The sequence below is a fragment of the Saccopteryx bilineata genome, chromosome 3 (genome assembly GCF_036850765.1).
Source record: "Saccopteryx bilineata isolate mSacBil1 chromosome 3, mSacBil1_pri_phased_curated, whole genome shotgun sequence".
NCBI classification, from domain to species: Eukaryota; Metazoa; Chordata; class Mammalia; order Chiroptera; family Emballonuridae; genus Saccopteryx; species Saccopteryx bilineata.
Window position 1 is genome coordinate 85958983 of NC_089492.1, and position 20788 is coordinate 85979770.

Consider the following 20788-nt stretch of genomic DNA (forward strand, 5'->3'; position numbering starts at 1 on the left):
GTGAGCAAATGGGGAGAGGACATTTACTCTGAAGGCAAACACAGTATCAGGAGAATAGAACCCTGGGTCCTCTTCATGATGGGAAGGCCAAATGTGAGAATCTCTCCTTAAACCTGGGATCCTTTCTTCAGTAAAGGGAACAAAAGTGGTACAAGTTACTAATACACCTGATTCCTACAGAAGCAAACACAAATCACCTCTGGAGGAAAACATTTTAGGGACCTGTGGTGGCACAGTGGATAAAGCGTCAACCTGGAAATGCTGAGGTCGCTGGTTCGAAACCCTGGGCTTGCCTGGTCAAGGCACATATGGGAGTTGATGTTTCCAGCTCCTCCCTCCCTTCTCTGTCTCTCCTCTCTCTCTTTCTCTCTCTTTCTCTCTCTGTCTCTCCCTCTCCTCTCTAAAATGAATAAATAAAAAACAAACAAACAAAAAAAAAACAAACCTAAGCTTAAAAAAAAAAAAGAAAAAGGAAAACATTTTGGGTCCTAGGGCTCCAAAAGATCTAATAGGACATAAGTTCATAATTTAAAAAATACCAAAATGCAATTTAACAAACCACTATAAATCTTTAAACAATAACAAACAACAACAGTTCTGAACTTCCCAGGATTTCAGATATTAAAACATCAGTTATGAAAAAAGTTCTGGAACAAAAAATAATTGTGTAAAACGTTTAAAGACCCAAAAGATGAAATGAAAAATTAATCAAGGAACAAGAAACTATCAAAAATGGTCAGCAGCCTGAGCTGTGGTAGCACAGTAGATAAAGCTTTGACCTGGAATGCTGAGGTTGCCGGTTCAAAACCCTGGGCTTGCCTGGTCAAGGCGCATATGGGAGTTGATGCTTCCTGCTCCTCCCCCCTTCTCTCTCTCTCTCTCCTCTCTATAATAAATAAATAAAATCTAAAAAAAAAAAAATTAAAAAAAAAAAGAATAATTGCTATAGAAATACAATGTATAACCTTCAAAGCAAAAAAAAATAAAAAAAGGGTTAAAAAGCACAAAGTAACCCCCAGAAAACCCAACCTTAATCGGTTTAAAATGAGGTAAGGAGGAAGAAAAATGAGATAAGGAAAAAAAAAAAGAAAGTATCAAAAGCTCTATCTACAGCCACAGCAGTCATCCTGGCCTCGCCCAGCCGCCTCTCTTCTGTTTCCATAGGCTCCTCCCAGATTCTGGAAGGTTACCGGAGCATGTGGTGGGATAGAAAACAGGGTCTGCTCTGCAGTCTGAGAAAAAAGGAACTGGAACTCGTGGGCATCTTCCAGCATGGGAGAACTCCTCATTCATGACTTGGTGGATTCCCAGGGCCACCGCAGTAGAGACCCATACATACTCCAAGGGTCTAATATAATGTCAGGAATCTGAACCTGAATGGTTCTAGGGCCTGGGCTATTGTGGGGAAGGAGTCTAAGCTTTACGTATCAATTCCATCACAGAGATTATGAGTGGTGGCCAGAGAAAACCAAGTAGCCTTCAGAGCCTCCCCACTGCTCTAATTCATCAGCCTGACACTATGTCTGAGGTGCCCTCGTGTCGACATACCCTTATAGAGGACATGGTGACCCTCTCAGGTGCCTCAATGTTGTACCACACACACAAGCTGTTTCGGTTCTGAGCTACCAGCACATCACTTCCTGGGACCCACTGCACGTAGGAGCAGAAGTTGAGGATCATTGTCTTAGAGCAGCTTGCAATATCGTATAGATGCAACTGAAGAAGGAAGAGTTAGATAGCACAATTAGAACGGGATATGCAATGTCTTATGATCTTGACCATCTCCTAATGATGAAATGTAGTGAGCTAACCCACCAGTCATGTACATGATGAATTTCAAAGCTTACTAACCTGCAACCCCTGAAGTTTATGTTGAATTAGTATATTCTGACTCTGGCAAAATAAGAGATGACCTATAGAGAAAAAATCTATACCTTAAGACTTTAAATTAGACTTTCATTCTTAGAATAACTGGGCCAGAGTCACCAGTCTGGTTATAAAAGTAAGGCCACCAGATAAATTAAATGGTCTGGAAATTTGTAACGTGGCTTTCACGTAACAATGAAAATAAAATAAAGCATCATCAGATAGTCTCTTTGCCCTGAGTTTGAACACTTCGGTTATACCATGTTGAAATTAGAATCAGTAAGGGGCTAGGGGGGAAAATAAGTGGTGCCCAGGAGGAGCCTCTCTCAAGCCAGCTGCAATGCTGTCACAGGTGTCACTGAAGAACACTAGAGCAGCAGGTGTGGGAAAGGTCAGCTGGGCACAAGGAAGAGGGATGCAGGGGTAAGGAAGTTTCATGAGGGCACAGAGTTGTGAGTAGTGAGAGAGAAACCAACTTTCAAATTGCCCTATTGACTTTGGTGCCATCATGATACAATCTTCTTTTTTTTTTTTTCATTTTTCTGAAGCTGGAAACAGGGAGAGACAGCCAGACAGACTCCCGCATGCGCCCGACCGGGATCCACCCGGCACGCCCACCAGGGGCGACGCTCTGCCCACCAGGGGGCGATGCTCTGCCCATCCTGGGCATCGCCATGTTGCAACCAGAGCCACTCTAGCGCCTGGGGCAGAGGCCAAGGAGCCATCCCCAGCGCCCGGGCCATCCCTGCTCCAATGGAGCCCCGGCTGCGGGAGGGGAAGAGAGAGAGAGAGAGGTAAGCTCGGCGGAGGGGTGGAGAAGCAAATGGGCGCTTCTCCTGTGTGCCCTGGCTGGGAATCGAACCTGGGTCCTCCGCACGCTAGGCCGACGCTCTACCGCTGAGCCAACCGGCCAGGGCCGATACAATCTTCTTAATAGTAATATAGGATGGGTTGTGATATCTGATACAAAGAATATTGATTCTTCAGCCCTGGCCAGTTGGCCCTGGCAGAGCACTGGCCCAGTGTGTGGAAGTCTTAGGTTCGATTCTTGGCCAGGGCACACAGGAGATGTGCCCATCTGCTTCTCCACCCTTCCTCCTCTCCTCTCTCTATCTCTCTTTCCCCCTCCCGCAGCCAAGGCTCTGCTGGAGCAAAGTTAGCCTGGGCGCTGAGGATGGCTCCATGGCCTCCGCCTCAGGCGCTGGATAGAATGGCTCTGGTTGCAACACAGCAACAGCCCAGATGGGCAAAGCATCCGAGGTGGGTCCTGGTTGGGCGTATACGGGAGTCTGTCTCTCTGACTCCCCACTTATCACTTCAGAAAAATACCAAAAAAAAAAAAAAAAAAAAAAGAATGTTGATTCTTCTAGGCCTCGTGCTATGCTAATGGCATAGCACCAAGAAATTAAGTCTGATCCTGCCCCCCACAATCCCTGGTAGCATCTAGTACCACATCTTCCATGGACCAGTCAATGGCTAAGGCCTTAATAACCCTCCTCACACGAAGTTTCCGGTCCCTGAAGAGAAGCTTGTGCCCCGTCTCATTAAGTTCCAGCCAATCCACACAGCTCTCATGGCTGATGGTGCCAATGTTGTAGCCACCAATCAGATCCACTAGAGAGTAAAGGAGACAGGATTAAGAAGAGACATTCTACATAATCATATACAGGGCATGAGACATCCTGCAAAAGTCTGGCCCTAAAATCAATGGTTGGGCTTTAATCCTTTGAGTAGTACGAACGTTCATGTACATCCTTGTGCCTCCTGACCATCCAGAGTATGACTAATTTATTTTAAAAATGTGTAAGGCAACATTAAAAAAAGGCAAATGTATGTTCTTCTTGTTTTCATAAATTGGTTATCAAACATGATTTTAAGTTAATAAAACTGTAACTGGATCTAATTTCATTGTTTGAAAAATAACTCACTCCCGAGAGTCAGCGAGCATGAAAAAACTCACTATTCAAAGGGTTAAGAATGTTACACCAGTCTAGAGTATGTCTAAAGCAGGGGTCGGGAACCTATGGCTCATGAGCCAGATGAGGCTCTTTTGATGGCTGCATCTGGCTCGCAGACAAATCTTTAATAGAAAAAAATAACATTAAAAATATAAAACATTCTCATGTATTACAATCCATTCATTTCCTACTGCTCATGTTCATGGCTGCAGGTGGCTGGAGCCAATCACAGCTGTCCTCTGGGACAACACCAAATTTTTATTGGATAATGTGTAACATACACAGGTCATTGTATGGCTCTCATGGAATTACATTTTAAAGTATGTGGTGTTCATGGCTCTCTCAGTCAAAAAGGTTCCCAACCCCTGGTCTAAAGGAATGCAAATGGACAATACAACTTAAGTTTGCTAAGATGCTTAAGGTGCTGGGTTTCTTCAAAACTTGTCGTGGTTTTGTCTAACTCTGTAGTTAACTCAGAAGGTCTAGACCCATTAAAATAATGTGATTCCTGCCTTGGCCGGTTGGCTCAGCGGTAGAGCGTCAGCCTGGTGTGCGGGGGACCAGGGTTCGATTCCCGGCCAGGGCACATAGGAGAAGCGCCCATTTGCTTCTCCACCCCCTCCCCCTCCTTCCTCTCTGTCTCTCTCTTCCCCTTCCGCAGCTGAGGATCCATTGGAGCAAAGATGGCTCGGGCGCTGGGGATGGCTCCTTGGCCTCTGCCCCAGGCACTAGAATGGCTCTGGTTGCGGCAGAGCGATGACCCGGAGGGGCAGAGCATCGCCCCCTGGTGGGCAGAGCGTCGCCCCTGGTGGGCGTGCTGGGTGGATCCCAGTCGAGCGTATGCGGGAGTCTGTCTGACTGTCTCTCCCTGTTTCCAGCTTCAGAAAAAAAACAAAATAATAATAATAATAATAATAATGTGATTCCTCTCTGGCACTCTTGGAGTTGTCTTATATAGTAGATCGAACCTGTGGAGTAACTGACTTCTGTTATTCCCAAAATCCTCTGGAAGGCAGCACTGAGCACATTAAGGATACACTATGCCCCAGTTACAGTTCACCAGTATGACCTTGATGTTCGGATTTGCTCCAAAAAGTTACCTGCACATTTGAGCGCCTATGATATAAGAGCACTAATGGGCAAACAGTGAAGGCACACAAACAAAACTGGAAGAACCTCTGACAAAGAAAGCTAGGCTGGTCAGGACAGAGGATGAATATTTTAGTTTGGTCTGAATTTTATAGACAATATAAGAAATGATCACACTTAGAACAGACCACTGCAGGATGCCTAGGATGCTTTCAGGGAGTCTCTTGAACAAAGCCCTTTCACAACTCTTATTGATATATATTATTAATGAACAGTGTACCTGCCGCCTTTGTTATATATACCAAAGCTAAAGACCAAATGCCAGCTAATGTCTATAACTGGAAAGACCAACTTAAAAATGAATTTTCCTTAAATTAAGGAAAATTAAGGAGCCAAAATGATAAAAAGCCATGTTTTAATGCCCCAATTATAAGTAGAATCATAGAATGCTAGAGCTGTGGGGACTCCATTTTTACATACACTGAAGATGAGACCTATACAGTGAGGTGACTTGTCCAAAGTCTCAAGTTTACTATTGCTACGAGAACTTAGGCCACTGGACTATATTATTATTTGCATTGTAGATACTTACATTTCTCAGTTCAGCAGTCTGATGTGAAATATAAAATCCAAGAAATGTATAAATAACTTAAAACAAACCCATCTGGCTCTGGCCAGGTGGCTCAGTAGATAAAACATTGTCCCAGTGCCCCAAGGGCGCAGCAGGTTCCGTTTCCCATCAGGGCACGTAGGGAAGCATGAAAGAGTGCACAACTAAGTGGGACAATGAGTTGATATTTCTCTCTCTTTCTCTTTCTCTCTTCTTCCTCTCTCTCAAATCAATGGGAAAAAAACCCAAAAAAACATATTCTTTAAAAAAAAAAAAAAGAACAGACCTATATGTATATGGAAACAATTTATGAAAGATGGCTGAAATTAGTTGGTGAAGAAGAATGGACTTTGAATAATTAAACATATGAAAAAAAATTATAAAATTGGATCCCTACCCACATTATGCATAAAAATAAATTCCAGGTAAAAAGTAAATTTAAAAATGTTAAAATACGGCTGGCCTGTGGTGGCACAGTGGGTAGAGTGTTGACCTGGAAGGCTGAGGTTGCTGGTTTGAAACTTTGGGCTTGCCCGTTAAAAGGCACATACAAGCCATCAATGAACAACTAAACTGAACAACTATGAGTTAGTACTTCTCATTCCCCCAACTTTCTCTCTTCTCTCTCTCTCTAAAAATCAATAAATAAAATCTTTTAAAAATATAAATAAAAAATAATTTAAAATGTTAAAATACAGGAGGGAGTAAGGAAAGATTTCTTAAATAAAACCTTAAAAATCACAAACTACTTCTTAAAAAGTGATGCAATGGACATTAAAATTTAAGATGTCTGAACACTAAAACACACAAAATGGAGAGAGATGGCAAGCCACAGCTCAGATAAAATACCTGCAATGCAAATAACCATCGAAGGCTACAAACGCACACACAGAACTCTTTCAAGTCAATTAAAAAAACAACCTGATTTTTAAAATAGGCCAAGGAAGTCTTGGCTAGATAGCTCAGTTGCTTAGAGCAATACCAAGGCTGTGGGTTCAATCCCTGGTAAGGGCACATACAATAATGCATAAATAAGTGGAACAACAAAATAATCTCTCTCTCTCTCCCCCTACCAACCACTCTTCTCTAAAACAAACAAACAAACAAACAAAGTCTTAAAAAAAAAAAGGACCTGATTTATGAGCACAGTGGATAAAGTAGTGGTTCCCAAAGTGTGCGCCCTAGAAGATTTCCAGGTGCGCCCCTATGGTATTCCGGAGAAATATGTGCCTTTTGGGGACCAAAATACCATCAGGGTTTTTGGAGTTTAGATTTTGGAGGGACAGAGGTGTGGGGAACTGGCTGTAAGCTGACAGTCTGCCCAACCCCCCACGTCACTTGCCTGATTAGGTTGCAAAAGGCTGTTAAGCTGTGGTGCTGGATTGTTTACACTACCCTCCATGTTCCCTGGAAAGACTGGAGACAAGTTTCTTCTATCCTTTGTTTGGTGTAAAGTTAAGATGATAAGTATGGTGGGGGTTTTCTGCACTCAACACAGTTAAAAGTAAAAGGAGAGGAATTTGCCTGACCAGGCAGTGGCGCAGTGGATAGAGCATCAGACTGGGATGTGGAAGACCCAGGTTTGAGACCCCGAGGTCAGCAGCTTGGACCCAAGGTCGCTGGCTCAAGCAAGGGGTTACTTGGTCTGCTGAAGGCCCACGGTCAAGGCACATATGAGAAAGCAATCAATGAACAACTAAGGTGTCGCAATGCACAACGAAAAACTAATGATTGATGCTTCTCATCTCTCCGTTCCTGTCTGTCTGTCCCTATCTATCCCTCACTCTGACTCTCTCCCTGTCTCTGTAAAAAAAAATAAAATAAATAAAAAGGAGAGGAGTTCTTCAATGTATTGACAAGGAAGTAAGAGTTTGCCTTTCAAATATATGCCCAAACATTGAAGAAATCGCTAGGAGACATCAGGCTCATGTTTATCATAAACACAAGAATGAAAAAACATAACATATTTGTGCCGGGACCTACTGAATTTACTAAATCTTACTAAGAATGTATTATATATATAAAAAGATAACTTTCTTGTCATTTTTTAACATTTTAACCCCTCTTTTTTATGAATTCTAAAAAGCATAATTTAAAAAATGTAACATAAAAATGTTTTTTAATGTCAGAATAAATTTAACTTTGTTGTATTTATTTCGTTTAATTACCATAAAAGCATGCTTGGACTTCATTTATTTTCTTTAATATTTGACTTAATTATTATAACATATTTCTCAGAAATTTGTATATAGTGCACCACAATTATTTGTAGGATTTAAATGTGCCCCGACTTCAAAAAGTTTGAGAACCACTGGAATAAAGCATCAACATAAAAATGCTCAGGTCACTGGTTCGAAACCCTGGGCTTGCCTGGATAAAGCACATATGGAAGTTGATGCTTCCTGCTCCTACCTCCTTCTCTCTCTCTCTTTCTCTCTCTCTCTCTCTCTCTCTCTCTCTCTTGCTCTCCTCTCTAAAATGAATAAATACAATCTTAAAAAAAAAAAAAAGGCCAGGGATATGATCTGGCAATTCACAGAAAAAAAAAAATCCAAACAGCCAATAAACAAATGAACAACAAGGAAAAGTATAGCCTGACCAGGTGGTGGTGCAGTGGATAGAGTGTCGGACTGGGATGCAGAGGACCCAGGTTCAAAACCCCAAGGTCGCTAGCTTCAGCATGGGCTTATCTGGTTTGAGCAGGCTCACCAGCTTGAGCCCAGGGTCGCTAGCTTAAGCAAGGGGTCACTCAGTCTGCTGTAGCCTCCCAGTCAAGGCACATATGAGAAAGCAATCAATGAACAACTAAGGTGCCGCAATGAAGAATTGATGCTTCTCATCTCTCTCCCTTCCTGTTTGTCTGTCCCTCTCTCTGACTCTCTGTCTCTGTCACAAAAAAGAAAAAAAAGAAAAGAAAAAGCTCAATGAGATATTATTTCACATACATCAGATTGAACCAAATTATAAAGTCGGGTGATTTCAACTATTAGAGAGGATGTAGAAGAATGGGAACTCTAATTGCTGGCAGGAATGTAAATTGGTACAATCTCTCTATTTAGAGAGCAATTTGGAAATATTTAGTAAAACTAAAGATGTACCTCTTCTATGATTCAGCAAGTCCACTATAGGTATAAATCTTAGTGAACTGAAACCCTGTTAACAGTGAAAAACCAACAACTTCAATGTCCATCAGTAAGAGAAGAGATAAAAGATCTAAGCTAAATATAATAAAATGTTAGGATTTGACAGAACTGGGTATGGATACACAAGTAATAAGATTAATATGATTAATAGCTGACATTTATTAGATACTTATTATGTACCAGGCACTAGTCTAAGTGCTTCTCCTATGAGGTAGTGCTTTTATCCCCATTTTGTGGATGAGGAAACTGAGATACAGAAAGGTTAAATAACTGATCTGAGACCACACAGGTACTAGTAGAGAAGTAGGGAGGTTTGACTTCAGAGCACCGTTCTTTCCAACTACACTATAGAATGATACTCTATACTTCTTAAAGAATACTATGCTATTATCCATACTCTTTTTCTATGCTTATAACATTTCAGGATAAAATATTAACCATTAATAAAATTTATAAATGCAAATAAAATTTCTTATCACTAGTTACTAATGACAAAATATACAGGAAATAAGGCCCCTTTCAGTTCTAAGAGTCTATAATCGTATGAAGTCTATACAGGAAAATTTATATATTTGCTAATGGTTCTTCTTACAATTCATAATGTTTCAGACCTAATATATATACCTAGAGAGCATGAATAATTATATGGGCAGGACTATGTGTGTATCAGCATATCCATATCTAGACATCTAGATATAGACACACATATATAAATTTGAACACTTCAGATAACCACTGTAGAGTGGGGTCACACATTACCTCTCAGATTCCAAGATCCTCCACTGTAAACGATTCTGTGATTTGGAAGTGCACTATGAACATCTATTTTGTTATTAAAGTTACAAGAGAGACTTACTCACCTATAGCAATAGTCTTAATATCAATAAGATAAGCCAATTTCTTATTCTCTTCCATTCCTCGCTGATGCCTCTCATTAATACGGACACTGAAACATGAAGGTGAGGTAAAGCAAAATGGGCTTAGGCAGCTGGGATGTTTATCAAGGGCTCAAGTACCATATGGGATAAAGTTTTAGGCTAATCTGAGGAAATAGGAGTTAGAAGTCAAAAAGGACAGCGGTAGAGCGTCGGCCTAGCGTGCGGAGGACCCGGGTTCGATTCCCGGCCAGGGCACACAGGAGAAGCGCCCATTTGCTTCTCCACCCCTCTGCCGCGCTTTCCTCTCTGTCTCTCTCTTCCCCTCCCGCAGCCGGGGCTCCATTGGAGCAGAGATGGCCCGGGCGCTGGGGATGGCTCTGTGGCCTCTGCCTCAGGCGCTAGAGTGGCTCTGGTCGCAATATGGCGACGCCCAGGATGGGCAGAGCATCGCCCCGTGGTGGGCAGAGCGTCGCCACTGGTGGGCGTGCCGGGTGGATCCCGGTCGGGCGCATGCGGGAGTCTGTCTGACTGTCTCTCCCCGTTTCCAGCTTCAGAAAAATGAAAAAAAAAAAAAAAAATGAAAAAAAAAAAAGAAGTCAAAAAGGAATTGAGTTCAAATTTAGAGAATTTGATGGGCTTACCTGATTAGGTGGGGGTTCATGAATTCAGTACGTACAGAACCCAGAGTATCATTACTCCCGTACTCCACCAGGGTTAGCTCTCCAGCATTGAAGATCATGCATACCTGGGGATGAATGGAAGTGTTATATGCTGGAAAGCCTGCATGAAGAAGGATGAAAACAGGAGTGGGAGGTGTACTGTCGGTTCAAAGTGACTCCCACTTTTCTCTCTGTTATTTTCCTCTGTCTAGTTCACCCTCCACCTTTCTTTATCTGCTCTCTTCTCAACCTATTGCCACTTGCCATCCTACTGACACAGAAGCTGGAAGGCTTATCAAGATGGTGATGGTAAATAAAGCTCTACTTACATTTTCATTTTCAAAGAAATACTTCTCATTGCCACCAGATCCCTGCCATGCTATCTGTAAAGGGAAGATAAGACATAAGGAACAATGTGGGTAATTAGTTAAGACAATGCTGAAAGAAAGAAAGGGTGGGAGGCAGAGAAATTGAGAATGGGGAGGCTCTGATATTGCACAAGAGAGGTGCTATGTCAGATTTTGCCCTTATCCCTATGTTTCTGAGAAGTGGCATAAAAACAGTCCAAGAGTGATGATTCATATTCCAGGGTTCTAAACCTCCTGGTCCTCGTTCCTTGAAACTAGGTCCCCAATACCAGAATGTTAGAGCTTCCGGTGGAGCCCTTCCCCCATGGACTCTGGCTGCACCGAAGTAGAAACTCAAGAAGCCCCATTCCCTATCTCTCCTTTTTGGTTCCTACCTCACTGACGCGATTAGTGTGCAGGTCCCCCAGCAGCAGTGTGTCTGACGTGTGGGCCACCAGATAACGTTCCTTTCCCAGGATTTTCACTTCTTCCACCTCATAGCCATAGTGTGACTTGAGTATCGCTCGGGTCCCCGATGATAGGTTCTTCACAATCACCTTGGTAGAGGATAAGGCTGAGCTCCCTAAGCTTCCCCAACTCAAAATAGATATGACCATGCTGTGCCCTTTGCCCACCTCCACAGTATTAAACAAAACTGGTATCTTGTTTCTTCACCTGGCCTAGGACACTGTTGGCAATAAGAACACCCCCCTTTTTTTAAAATGAGAGGAGGGGACATAGTGAGACAGACTCCTACATGCACCCCAACTGGGATCCACCCAGCAACTCCTGTCTGGGGCTGATGCTTGACTCAATGGAGCTGTTTTCAGTGCCTGAGGCTGATGCTTAGACCAGTCACACTATCCTTAGTACCTGGGTGACGATCAAACCAATCAAACCACTGGCTGTGAGAGGAGAGGAGGGGGAGAAGAGGGAGGTGGAAGGGAAAAGAAGCTGATGGTCGCTTCTTATGTGTGCCCTGACAGGGAATCAAACCTGAAATGTCCATACGCCGGGCTGATGGTCTACCACTGAGCCAAACAGCCAGGGTCTAGGCCAGGGGTCCCCAAACTACGGCCTGCGGGCCACATGCGGCCCCCTGAGGCCATTTATCCGGCCCCCGCCACACTTCCGGAAGGGGCACCTCTTTCATTGGTGGTCAGTGAGAGGAGCATAGTTCCCATTGAAATACTGGTCAGTTTGTTGATTTAAATTTACTTGTTCTTTATTTTAAATATTGTATTTGTTCCCATTTTGTTTTTTTTTTACTTTAAAATAAGATATGTGCAGTGTGCATAGGGATTTGTTCATAGTTTTTTTTATAGTCCGGCCCTCCAATGATCTGAGGGACAGTGAACTGGCCCCCTGTGTAAAAAGTTTGGGGACCCCTGGTCTAAGCAATAAAGTTTTAAACCAGGAAGATATAAGTGGCAATATACATACCCCTTAAGCCTAGTGTTTAAAGCTTTTCTTATAATAAGCTGGAAGAACTATTTCAGGAAAGTTTCCAGAGAGTTGCCCCAACACATTCTGTTCCCCAGAAAAACTGCCAGAGGTCAAATCTGACATTGTGGCTGTGGCCAGAAGGCAGGGAAGTGTTCCAAGGATGAAAGAGCCATGACAAGGTCTTGGTGTGGCAGGCTTGCAGCTGCTTACTTGGCTAGGTCCCACATACGTCAACTCGAACTTGTTCTTATAGATGCTTCTTCGGAGGCAGCAGTCAAACTGTTCCACTCCACCACAGAGTGTGCCCTAAAAAAGGAAAGCAAGAGCATAAAGGGTAATGCACACGGTACACAGGCATGGAAAGGTATCTAGGACACCTTCAAAACTTAGGTTCTAGAATCTAGAGAAGAGTTAGCAGTAAAAGGGCTGGTAGTTTTTGGAATACCAACAGGAAAAGAGCTGGCAAACACAGGGCTCACGGGCATAGTGATGGGATGAAAGGGAGAAATCAGCCTTGTCTGGACAGCATTGTCCCTTTTGGCCTCCAATAAAGTATGCAGTTCTCTTTCCTGTCTGTAATGTCAGAGTTTTAGGCTGGGGTCAGAAGGGAAGAGGACATTCTCTAGTGTCAGGGGAGAGTGCTTTAGGATAAGGCAGGATTCTTTCCAGTGTGGAAAGCGTCACCAATGCAGAAAGTGGTTAACTAGTAACATACCGCACAGAGCCGTGAGCCATCCCGCTTCCAGGCCAAGGCAGTGATGGTGTACAAGTTGGCAATCTCCTTGGGCTTTGCCTCTTCCCAGATGCTCCTTCGAAGACTCCAGTTGAACACCCGAAGTCTGAAGTAAAGTATGTGGTTTTTAGAAGAGATGGAGGATGAGAAAAAGAGTGAAAGTGGGCTGGTATCTGAAAGCAATTAGTCTTGCTAAATCAGAGAAGGAAGGAAATAAAACAGAACAGACAAGCTAGGGAATCTAGTAGGAGAGGACAAAAAGGTTCAAAGGAGTTTAGTTGGGAAAATCAGGTCCAAGTAAAATGAAGGATAATGGAAGTGGAGAAAACAAAAGGAGATTATGGCTGGTGAAAAAAATGAGCTGTTAGCAGTAGAGAAATATGGAAAAAGAAAAGAGAAATGACAGGAGTCAGAGAAGAAAAAAGGAACAGGAAGAGTCACTTATGAAATTAAAAGGGATAGAAAGACAGGACTGACAAAGCTGGGGTTAAAAACATTTCGAAAAAATGATGGTGCCCTGGCTGGCTAGCTCAGCAGTAGAGCGTTGGCCCAGTGTGTGGATGTCCTGGGTTCAATTCCCAGCCAGGACACACAGGAGAAGCGCCCATCTGCTTCTCCACCCTTCCCCCTCTCCCTTCTCTCTATCTCGCTTTTCCTCTCCTGCAGCCAAAGCTCAATTGGAGCAGAGTTGGCCCGGGCGCTGGGGATGGCTCCATGGCCTCCTCCTCGGGCACTAAAATGGCTCTGGTTGCTACAGACACAACATAGCATGTGTACTTTGGAACTGCCAGCATGCCAATGGATGGAGCAGAGCATCACTCTCTAGTGGGTTTGCCAGATGGATCCCAGTCAGGTGCATGTGGGAGTTTGTCTCTCTGTCTCCCTGCTCCTCACTTCAGAAAAAATACAAAAAGAAAAAAGAAAAAGTGATGGGACTCAGACTCTAGCTGTTTATCTACTGTTCCACCATTCACCCATTCATTCACTCACCAAAAATGTGAGCATATATTATGTAGTAGATGCTAACCTACGCACTAGAGATAAAAAATGAATAATAGGACCTCTTCTCAAGGGCTCTTCAATTTAGCCAGATAGACACAAACACCAAAGCATAACATAATGTGATAAGCACTAAGCCAGTTGTCTTAAAAGGGGTAATGGGAACACAAAAACGGTGGAGATGAATTCCACTGTGGAATCCCAGGGAGAAGCACAGAGACACAACGGAGCATTGTACATTTTGGAACTGCCAGTATGCCAATGGATGCAGCAGAAGAGGAAAGTACATAAATTAAAACCTGAGAATCTCTTTCAACCAACACTTGATTCTACTCCAGTCTCTCCACTCTGTACTAAGGGAAAGAGTGAACACAGAGAAAGTAGGCAGAAGACGCAACTGGAAAGGGGCCCCACCTGTCATAACTTCCCAGCACAACAGTTTGGCCCCCAGGACTTGCTGCAGCTGTGGTAAACTCCCGCTCCTTAGGGTCACGGCTATAATCAAAAGTTTGTAGTACATGGCCTTCCTTTCCATAGGCCACAACCCTCCGATTACAACCTGCAGCCACAATGCTGTCGGTAGCCCAAGCCAAGGCATAGGGAGGGCATGGATGGTTAACCAACTTCCCCTAGGACAGAAGTATAGAGTGTCAATCAGTATAGTTCTGAGGACTCTACCCTGGAAATTTCTCGTTCCTCACACTGGATACACTCACTCTGATCATCCTACTCTGCAGAAATCTTTCTCCCAATACTGTCTAATCCTGAAGACTTCACAAATTGTCTGTCTTATACTCTCACACACATACGTATGACATATACACACACTTACTGACCTTGTGCTCCAGAGGGAACCCCAAAATACATGTTGGAGATTTTTTTTTCATGATGGAGATATTCAATATGTACCTAGTAAGGTCCCCCAAAGGGAGATGTCTTACACATTAACCAACCACTAGAAGCTATGGCTCCTTTTTATTTTTATTTTTTAGAATGGATACATTTAATTAAGTATCATATAAGTAATTCTTAATGTAAATGATTCAAACCAAAGAGAGTAAAACATGCAAGTTCCTTTTATCCTCCAACTTTTCCCTCTCGAGAGTAAACAAGTCTTTCTTCTATAAATTTATATACATAAAAAAATTTTATATACATAATATGTTTTTTATATAATGAGAATAATTTTTACTTTTCACTAGTCTGAATATTTATTTCCCTTTGTCTCCAGGTCCCTTCCACCCGACTCACTCTCTCCCATAAATATTAAGCTCTGGCCTTCTAAACACAAATTCTCTGTGGCCACATCCAACTGTCTCTCTCCCTGAGGCCTCATTCCTCTAGCCTCCTTCCCCAGGAGCTCAACCAAAATTTCTTAATGTCCAGCCTCCTCTAGAAGGGTTCTTGGGATTTCCTTACTCCTACTCCAGAGCATCCTTTATTCATACCTGTGACTCTCCAGACCCTTCATCATCAAAGAAATACCTAACAATAGTGCCGTCAGCATGACCAGAGAGAATTCCTTTCCCAGTGCAACTAAAAAAGAAAAAAAAGGACAGAAAAAGATTAGAGTGTTCTGTCTCAAAAAGAAAGTCCTTTTGCCAAAAAAAAGAAAAAAGAAAAAGTCCCCTTGCTCTGTCAAACATTGCCTGTGGTTCCTGCATCCAGTCCTCCTGTCTTTTATACTATGGTCTCCCAGTCCACACATCATCACAGCTTTTTCCTACCATTTCCAAACTCTTACTTTGTTGTCAGTGACACCACATAAGAATCGGTCCCATAGATGGTAGATGATTTATTAGTTTTAGTGTTTGCTAAACGAACCTGAAAATGGGAGAATGGATATAAATCTGGTTAGGGTACTTTCAATTTCACCCAGGTCCAAAGGAAAGAAAAAGAAACAAAAAACTGGTCCCTCTGTATTCTCCCCCAGTACACAACCCAACCCTAAGGGAGATTGACCATATTTCTCTCTCCAGAACAATTACCCCCACCCACAACCTCTCCTGTGGTTCTCTTCCCTCCTTTACCTTCCCTTCAGCCAGTCCAAAGACAATGATGTAATCTGCTGGCCACTGCAGACAAGTAACAGCACTCTGTAATAAAGAAAGAATGTGCCTGACCTGCAGTGGCTCAATGGATAAAGTGTTGACCTAGAAGGCTGCAGGTGACAGTTTGAAACCTTGGGCTTGCCTGGTAAAGGAACGTATGAGAAGCAAGTACAAGTTGATGCTTCCCACTCCCCTTTCCAAACCCCCCTTTTCTCTCTACATATATCCTCTATCTAAAATCAATAAATAAACCCTTAAAAAAGAAAAGAATGAACGAATGAACAGAATAATCACTTCTATGCAGGTCAGCACATTTATAATAGCATGAATCTGAACTACCTGGACACCTTTGCCACATGCACCACCCCAAGAAAGGAGAAGAAGGGACACAACTGGGCTTTGAGGAGGAAAGCAGATGAAGCTGAGCAGCCAGGCAGCACTATCCTTGCAGTAGGAATAGTCAGATACAGATGTTAAAAAATGCAACTCCTGGTTACATTTATAAGCAGATATAAATGGTTTCTAGAAGCATCTTGTTCTCACAGTCTAGGGTATTATGGTATTGGAGACCAGAATGGATCATGGGCATCTCTTTGTTTTAAGAAAAATTTACAAAGGCCGCACTAGAAGTAATGGAACTATAAATGTTACATTTATAAGCAGATATAAATTAGGAGGAACATGTTTGTTCCTCCTAAACGCCCAGGGACTAGTCTGAACTTTACCGTCTGGATGAACTTGTTACAGATGAGTTTCTTGTCACCCCTGCCAAATAAAAGGAGGGAAAGCATATTGAAAACCATTTCCATAAATAAACGGACAGAAATAATGCTGAGGGAAGGGAAGAAAGAGCAGATATCTTTCTTCCTACCACTCCATAGTTACCCTGAAGAGAGGCACAAGAAGGAGCCTGAGTGGCTTTGGAGCAAAAATAAAGGCACTACATCACCTGGGGCTCCCCAGCAGTGAACAGGGCCTCCCTGTTGACTTGGACCGATTCCTCCAGGGATGGAATCACAGAACACATTGTCCAGGCAAAGGCAGGGAATCAAAAATAGACTCTGCCTTCCACGCCCCAGCGTGGCTTCTCATCCTCTCTGCTCTCCCTCCCCATGAGGCATTTCTTCCTGCCTTCCCCCTCTTTTCTGGGTCACCCCCTTCTCCCAAGCTCGATCCTTACCAATCTTCTCCAATCTTGTACACATAGATGATGTTGTCAGTCTGTCCTACGGCAATTTTAGTGGAATCAGGAGAAAAAGCCATGCCCTTCACCATATAGCTCTTTCTGCCATACTAAGAGTTAAAAAAAAAAAGAAAGAAAAAAGTACTGAAAATATGTAAAAGAGAAAAGAAAAGGTGTATGCGTGACTGTAATGAGCTTGAAGGATTTACACTGAGAAAGGGGAGGGGAGGGGCAGGCCATTTCCTATGCCTATGCCTATAGCTAGGAAGTGGGTTAAAAAGTTTTTCGGGTCCTGGACGGATAGCTCAATTGGTTAGACTTAGAGCATCATCCTGAAGCACAGAGGTTGCCAGTTTAATATCCAGTCAAGGGCACATATGGGAACAGGCTGATGTTCCTGTTTCTCTTTCTCTCTCTTCCTCCCTTCTTCTCTTGCTAAAATCAATAAATAAATGGAAAAAAAAAGTTTTTCAGGTGCCTAAGGTCTTATCAACAGGTTAAGTTACACATGAGTACTCTTCACCTTCATGTCAGCTGGTTTCGTGGAGAATTTATCTCTCTGCTCTCCATGTTCATCATATAGCAACACCACTCGGTCCACTGTGCAGACAGCAAATTTGACATTGTTCTGGGACCAAGCCATGCAGGTCACCTTTGCAGCTCCATCCTGCAGAGGCAAAAATGGCAAAAATAAACCCAAGTGCTGGTCTAGACTGCCAAAAGCATTTCTAGTTCCATTACTTCTAGTGCGGCCTTTGTAAATTTTTCTTAAAACAAAGAGATGCCCATGATCCATTCTGGTCTCCAATACCATAATATCCTAGACTGTGAGAACAAGATGCTTCTAGAAACCAATAACGATAATGTATTAAGAGGTGATAAGCTTAGGCAACTGTACCAATGTATCCTTGCAATGGCCTTGTCTCATCTGTCCTAGGTTGCTACTGAAATAAATTCTGTTGATCTAAATTTTGTTCTTTAGCCATTTATTCAATTAATATGTTTTTAGTACCTCACTGAGAAAGGCACTTGGCCAGGGACCGAGAGGTAGACAAAGACACCACCACATGGCCCCTGCCCCAAGATCTAATAAGATAGCGCAAAAAAAGGGAAAAGTCCCATAAGTGAGGTATGTACAAAGCACTATAATAGTCTGGAGAAGCCTAAGATAATTTATGTTTATATGATCAACATTAAGCTTTGAAGAAAGAATGCAAAAAAAAAAAAAAAAAAGGAAAAAGAATGAATGGAGCTGGAAGCTGGGAGCTGAATGGGAAATTATCTGAGGTAGAAGGAATGGCATGAGCAAAGGCAAGCATGGTCAATAAACAGTAATTTAATTTAGCCAAAACTATCTTGTAAATAGAATAATAAAAGAGATAAGGCAGGAAAAATGGACTGAGGCCAGTTCAAGAAGGGTCTTTTAAGCTTGGACTTTGGGTTCATTTGGTAGGAAAGAGAGAAACAGTAAAAGTTCTGGAATAGGAAGTGAAATAATCAGAGTTGAGACTTAGGGTAAACAATGCCACATTTTTGTTTTTGTTTTTGTTTCCCTTAACTATCCACTCCACAGCCCAAGTTAGAAGAGATCATCTTCCACCCTAGCTGGGTAGCGCAGTTGGTTAGAGTACCACCCAGATATGCCAAGGTTGCGGGATTGATCCCTGGTCAGGGCACATACAAGAATCAACCAATGAATGTACAAATAAGTGGAACAACAAATCAATGTTTCTCTCAAATCAATAAAATTAAAAAACTAAAAAATAAATGATCATCTCCCAGTGAATTATTCTTGCCATGCCTGTCCCTTCCACCAGCACTGGTCCTCTGTGGTTCTGTACCAAGGATGTCCTGCCTTGAAATAAAAATTTAGTTTCTGCTTCTATTATTTGATTACTTGGGCTCTAGAGCATAGGCTTAAAAGTTACTTTTCACTGCTAACCCAGTTATCTCCAAAGTCAGAGGTTTAAAAAAGGCTTTTTTTCACCAAAATCCTCAAATCAGAGTCAGAAAATAGCCACCCCAGCACCAGTATCACCTTCCAACTCTTGATTAAATTATGTGTAAAAGCTGAGGGCTCCTTAATAATCATTGCCAATCATCTTCTTTCATCATTTGTTCCAATGCTGGGCATTCGGCCCTTTCCTGCATCATGACATCATCTTATTTTGAAAGACTGATGGAAGATTTCACTTCCAATTATTCCAGTAGGGTAAAGGAATTTTAAAATTACAGATTCAGGGGGCAGTTTTCTGAGCAATAGGCACATCTTTCTTTTGTTCTAATTTTCTTCTCGTGCCACATCCTCTGTTAAGCCTCCCTGAAACCCATAATCAATCAATGATCCTTTTTCTGCAATATGTACTTCACAGGACTATTGTGAGGATTAAGTAAGGTAGGAAATAGGATACTAATAGCTAACCTTTAACAAGTGCTTACCATAGACTAGCCATTCTGATAAGTGCTGGAGATGCATTACAGTATCTTGCTTTACCTCATAACTCTGAGGTAGATGCTATAATTATGCATCTTTTACAGGTGGTAAAACTTAGGCACAGAAAGGTTAAGTAATTTGCTCAAGTTTACATAAACAATTTGTGACAAAATCAAGATTTAAATCCATGATCTGACTTCACAAACAACCATCTTAAACTTCTTTACTTATGCTATTATTATACAGTTATGACAGATATTATTAGTTTTGTATTATTTTGTTCTTTAAAGTTTAAATATTCTCTTCTCTCGTCTATCCACTTTTTACACTGCTTTTCAGTTTACACTGTTCTTTGTGTATATTACCTCCTGTAACTCTTCCCAAAACCCCTAAGGTTGCTATCAGGGTAAGTACTGGGAAAAGGTTGTGTTATAGGGGCTAACGTCTAAGGTATCAGGCTATTTAAAATATTAGTGGCACTAGGACTTGAATTATGGTTTCCTAACTCCAAAACCCAGCCTTTCTTCACCACGTTTCAGGGTTCCTCCCCCAATACTCAGTCTCTTCTGAATCAGAGATCTTCACCATCAGAACGAACGATGCGTTCTTCTGCACTCTCTTTTCTGGGGCTTGCACTTAAAGCGCTCATTTAATTCGGTGTAGGTTTATGTTCACTGTTTACATGCGCGCCTCTCCCTCTAGTACGAGTCTTTTAAAGGCAGGAGCAATAAAGCTAGTTCTGGATCCCTCCGAGCCCCAGCAAGGGGCCTGGTGCAAAACTGATGCTAACTGAAACGCAATGAATGCTGCAGTGATTGATTACAGGTACACTTCATCTACTGAACACTATCGACGCAGCCGAGTCCCAATCATCGCTGTAGCCTTAGGTCTTCTGCACACAGTAGGCGCTCAACATTATTAAAGTAAAGTCCCCTACCGTTCTTGGAACATTAAGGCGGGCGGGGAAGGGAAGAGGCACGCAACTCCTCACCTGAGGGCTCAGCAGGGTTCTCAGGTGCTTCAATTGCATGACGAACACCTGTCTCAGATGCCACCGGACAGAGACAACTCCCGTGGTTACCTGGACAACCCGCCAAGCAGCCGCACCTCCGCGGCCGACGCAGACGCGACCAGAACGCAACACATGTCGCAAGGACACCACGTAGGTTCGCGGTGAAGCAAACAGAACGCGCGCAGGCGCAGTGAGATTTAGGGCGGGACCCGGGTAGGATTTAATGAATCAATCCTTTCCTTGACCAATCCCATCACAGCATGCAAACTCAAGATCAGGCCTTGCTCACAATCCTGCTGTAAACCCGGAGTCAAAGTAATCGCAGTCTTTCTTGCTCTCTGACGTACGTAACCGTTCCGGAGTGCATTCTTTTCATCCTC

The 20788-nt window shown here is 42.7% G+C and overlaps 1 protein-coding gene across 3 annotated transcripts in view; it reads right to left on the reverse strand.

The window, feature by feature from the left end:
* Positions 1-20563, reverse strand: part of IFT172 (intraflagellar transport 172) — a 40592-nt gene extending 20029 nt beyond the window's left edge. For 2 of the 3 annotated variants that reach the window (XM_066266776.1, XM_066266774.1), the window contains exons 1-16: positions 20388-20563; positions 17486-17629; positions 16960-17072; positions 16505-16544; positions 15759-15824; positions 15473-15552; positions 15177-15264; positions 14143-14357; positions 12712-12835; positions 12207-12302; positions 10946-11107; positions 10533-10586; positions 10186-10289; positions 9527-9612; positions 3368-3480; positions 1549-1716 (exon numbers count right to left, since the gene is read on the reverse strand). In XM_066266776.1, coding sequence (XP_066122873.1) covers positions 1549-1716; positions 3368-3480; positions 9527-9612; positions 10186-10289; positions 10533-10586; positions 10946-11107; positions 12207-12302; positions 12712-12835; positions 14143-14357; positions 15177-15264; positions 15473-15552; positions 15759-15824; positions 16505-16544; positions 16960-17072; positions 17486-17629; positions 20388-20426 — 1692 coding nt within the window. In that variant the 5' untranslated portion in view covers positions 20427-20563. Of the gene's footprint in view, positions 1-1548; positions 1717-3316; positions 3481-9526; positions 9613-10185; positions 10290-10532; positions 10587-10945; positions 11108-12206; positions 12303-12711; positions 12836-14142; positions 14358-15176; positions 15265-15472; positions 15553-15758; positions 15825-16504; positions 16545-16959; positions 17073-17485; positions 17630-20387 lie in introns of all 3 variants that reach the window. The other variant, XM_066266775.1, reaches the window with a different exon arrangement.
* Between the last annotated feature and the right edge of the window lie 225 nt (positions 20564-20788).